Source organism: Gekko japonicus, unplaced genomic scaffold, assembly GCF_001447785.1.
Source record: "Gekko japonicus isolate JY-2015 unplaced genomic scaffold, Gekko_japonicus_V1.1 scaffold6756, whole genome shotgun sequence".
Lineage (NCBI taxonomy): Eukaryota > Metazoa > Chordata > Lepidosauria > Squamata > Gekkonidae > Gekko > Gekko japonicus.
Window position 1 is genome coordinate 9,529 of NW_015163288.1, and position 4,274 is coordinate 13,802.

Sequence of the window (4,274 nt, forward strand, 5' to 3'; positions counted from 1 at the left end):
TCCTCCGCGGCTAGCTCTGAAGATTCTCCGGGAGAAACGTATTTATTGTTGAACGCCAGGGGCCCGTCCAAAAGGGAAAGACCTGAGAAATTTAGGTGGTTCTTTTAAATGTGAAGAAAAAAATATGAGACGGGGGGTAGGGAGATCCGGGTGCGGAGAGATTCTGTTGGAACCTTTTCAGAGCAGCTGCGGGGCGGGGAAGGGGAAGGAAGGGGTTTTTTTGGGGGGGGGCGACTGTAAATGTCTGTGAATAGGAACGGAGACCGGCGGTGTGAAATGCACTTTTTTTTTGTTCAAGCGTCCCCCTCCTCCCTAGCTGTAGGTCGTCTTGCGGAAAACCCCATTTCTCTCTCTCTTCCCCCCCCCGCTTGTTTTGTGAACTGCTTAAGTTAAAGGGGGGGGGCACAGACTTAAAGACGTCGACGCGTTCAGTTCGGACTGTTAAGAAACCAAGGGCGGGATCCTCCCCGTCCTTCCTGTACAAAAGCGAGCATGAAACCTTTAAAATATTAATAATATCCTTGTTCCCGTCTCCCGCCCCCAGCATGCCTGGTTGGTTGGTTGGTTTGTGGTTTCTTCTTCTCCCCCCCTCCCCGACAAAAGTTTGTTTGTTCGTTTTTGTTTTTTTTTAAAGAAGTGTCTACGTTAAATTATGAAAGTTGCCATCCAAATAATATTTTCACATTAAAAAAGATGTAAAGCCGGAACAGACTTTTTTTTCCTCCTCCGTCGTCTTTTTGAGGGACAGTCAAACGAGAGTCTTGTGTCGTGGTCAAGAGGATCGGAATACCCAAGGGGAGGGGACCAGTGTTCCCTCTAAGCTGAGTGAGGGTGAGCCAGCTCAAGGTTCTGTAGCTTCCGGCTCACACATTTTTGTCTTGGCTCGGGAAGGAGGGCTCCGAAGCAAACCGATTTATGCAGCAGCCAAATCGCTTGCGCACAGCTTTAATGCCGGTAGCTCACAACGTAGGATTTTAGCTCACAGGACTCCGCAGCTTAGAGGTAGCATTGGAGGGGGACCCCCCCCAATTAGTGTTCCTTCTAAGCTGCGTGAGTGTGAGCCAGCTCATAGTTTTTTAGCCTCCGGCTCGCACATTTTTTTGCCTTAGCTCAGGAAGGATGGAGCTCCAGAGCCAACTAATTGATGCAGCAGCCCAATCGCTCGCTCACCACTTTAATGCCAGCAGCTCACAAAGTAGAATTCTGGCTCACAAGACTCCACAGCTTAGAGGGAGCGTTGCCCCCCAATTCGAAAAGTGTTTTTTCTTAAGATGGTCCCCCCTTTTCTTCCGAGGCGGGAAGCACCAAGAAAGCCCCCCTTCGGCATCACGCCCCTGATGCGCATTCGAGAGGTGCGGTCGCAGTCGATTGCAGACGTGCCATAAGAAACGCAGATCGGAGGGTTTCGTGTTCCCGTTCATTGGTCACAGTCGAGATGGTCAATTAACATTCCCGAGACGAACAGGTGTTTGTTGGCTCCTTACAAGGCATTGGGGGGGGGGGAATGGCGACGATCCAGCTGAGACCGACAAGTAACCTCATGGATCCAACGCAGAATCGTGTGTGTGGTGGGAACTGTTTTAAAAACAATTAGAGATGTTTTCAAGCCTCGCCTTCGTTCCATCGGTCTGAAGGCGTTCCAAGGTTTGGATCTCGCCCCGGCTGGTAGGGGCTCAAGGCCATAATCTTAAGGAAGGAGTAAACCCCATTGAACTCAGTGGGACTTACTCGCGAGGAAGCCGGCATCGCTGGAAAGGCCCTTTAGCAGAGCCGGAAAGCCCCCTTTTCCTTATCTTCGAGGGGAATTTGGTCACGGCTGATTTTGGGCTGGATTGTCCCTGGGTTTTTTTTGCTGCAGCGGGTTTTGTCTCGGTGCCAACCCCTGAGACCACACACACACACTGAATAATCCACTTTCAAAGCGCTTCCCAACCGGATCTTGCCAATTCACGCAGGAAAACCCAGTTGGAAGTGGATTGAAAGTGGATTATACAGTGTGCGTGTGTGGTCACAGCCTCTCACTTCCAGAAAGTCCGGCTGTGCAAAGATGCGCATCGAAGTCACCATCAACCTCGAATGCGTATTTAACATCCGCGTCTGCATCAGCCAAGGAATTTTGTGGGTTGTGTTGTGTATCTATATCGCAAGGCCAGGCATGGTTTGTTTGTCTGTTTTTACACTGGGCGAGATTGCGAATCTTTCCCCACAGCAGTTCTGGAATGACTGAACTCCACTTCGGATGTCTATTAATGGCGAGGCGTTCTTCCGAATCGGAGAAAGCAGAAATTCTTCGCCAGTCCACGACTCCTTTCTGTCTCTGGCTGAACCGAGAGCAGCGGCTTGAGTCTTCTGGTCTTCCTCCAAAGGGATTTCCCGGGTTCTAGGTTCGGCCCGTCCTAGGTCGGTGGAACGAGAAGGGAACCGGACGGATCCCGCTCAACCCATCTATTTCGGAGCGGTTCCGGAGCAGGGCGGTCGGTCTGCGAGAAGCCGGCGTTCAGAAGTCTCCACGCCCCACCGAGCCGCCAAAATGTAAGGGATCCCCACCCCCACCCCACTGTTTTAAAGTTAAAGCAATTTTTAAATATACATATTGGCAGCAACGCTCCCTCTAAGCTGTGGAGTCCTGTAAGCAAAACTTCTACTTTTGTGAGCTGCCGGCGTTAAAGGTGTGAGCCGGCGATTTGGCTGCTGCATAAATTAGTTTGCTCTGAAGCCACCCTTCCTGAGCTAAGACAAAAATGCGTGAGCCGGAGGCTAAAAAAACCTGTGAGCTGGCTCACACGAACTCAGCTTAGGGGGAACACTGACTGGCCGTTGTTTTCCTTCCCTCGTCTTCTGCAAGCCCAAGCAGTGTTCCCTCTAGGCTGAGTTTAGTGTGGGCCAGCTCACAGTTTTTCAGCTCCCAGCTCACCGATTTCTGTCTCCGCTCAGGGAGGAGGGCTCCAGAGCGAACTAAATGACGCAGCGGCCCAACCGCTCGCTCACAGCTTTCATTCCAGGAGGTCACAGAGTAGACTTTTTGCTCACAAGACTCCACAGCTTAGAGGGAGCATTTGGGCCCAACGCCGGTCCCTTTATTTCCCTCTCCCAGATTTGCAAATTGGGGGGTGGGGGAGAGAAGAGGAAAGACAAGCGAACATTTCTCATCTCGGAGGCTCTAGGAAGGAAGGGGGGGGGGAAGGCGAATCAAAGCCTGTCGGAAGGGGGGACAAACGACCCCCCCATCTAATGAGGCCCACCCAGGATTAGAGGCCCCGATCTGCCGAGGGAAAGCGCCGGGTCTGGAAAGCCAGCCACCCCCGCCCAGGGCCTTCCACGGTTTCTGGCCAAGAGCCCTCCATGAAAGCAGGGGGAGTCCCCCCCCTGAAAATGTTGCCTAACCCGCAAAGATTCGTGTCGACCGCCCTCCGGGGGAAGAGGCGGGCCTTACTTCCGAGGAGAGGGCAAACAGTCCATCCACCGATGCGGCTCGGTGGCCCCAGAGATGATAATCCGGATTCTCCCCCCCCCCCCAAAAGCTGAACCTCTTGCTGGCCGCTCAGGCGCTCCTGGATTCGAATCTAGCGGCCCCCCTAAAGGGGCTGCTTGGCTGCTTGCATCCAAGGAGGCTTGTCTTCCGGCTCGACCGCCTGGTTTGGTTTTAAATTGGGGGGGGGAGGGCCTGCCATCTCCTTAAACCCACAAACCTGCTCGGAGGGAAGCCCCCCGGCCAGGCTGGGGACCGGGGAGGGGGAGGCCTGTCCCCCTTGACGCACCGACTCGGGAGTAAGCCCCTCGACACAGCGGCGGACTTTACCGCCTTTTAGAACCGGATCCCACCGCCGCGGCACCGAGGCCTGGGGGGGGGGAGGGGGTGCGGCGAGCCAGTCGGCGGCGCCCCCCCCCCCGTCGAGGGTGGGGCGCCCAAGCGGGCGGCCCCCCCCCCCCAGTCGCTGCAACAGGCGGTCCCGATCCGAGGAGCCTGAACGAACAGCGATCCAGGTTTCCGTGGGATGCCGGCGCCGTGGGGGAGAGGGACTGGGCTCCCCATTTCGGGCTTACTTCCGAGGAGACCGGGCGGGCTGGCGGTCTCAGGCTCGATCCGCGGCGGGTATCTGGGAGAGAGCAGGAGGGGGAGGCGCTCGGGGATTCGTGCACAATGGAGGAACCCGCGAGAGAGTTTCCCCGCTACACTCGCGTTGGCCTGGGAGTGCTCCTTTGCTAGCTGATTTTAAACTTTCCTTCCTTCCTTCCTTCCTCTCCCTCCTTCCTTCCTCTCCCTCCAGATCGGA

At 55.1% G+C, this 4,274-nt stretch overlaps 1 protein-coding gene across 1 annotated transcript in view; it reads left to right on the forward strand.

Annotated features, from left to right (window-relative positions):
* The window catches only part of LOC107107002 (forkhead box protein B1-like), a gene marked incomplete at its 3' end in the record, with an annotated part of 4,471 nt that extends 1,939 nt beyond the window's left edge, over positions 1-2,532 (forward strand). Inside the window, exon 2 of the mRNA XM_015407217.1 lies at positions 2,385-2,532. Within this exon, the coding sequence (XP_015262703.1) occupies positions 2,385-2,532 (148 nt within the window). The remainder of the gene's footprint in view (positions 1-2,384) is intronic.
* Positions 2,533-4,274: the final 1,742 nt, after the last annotated feature.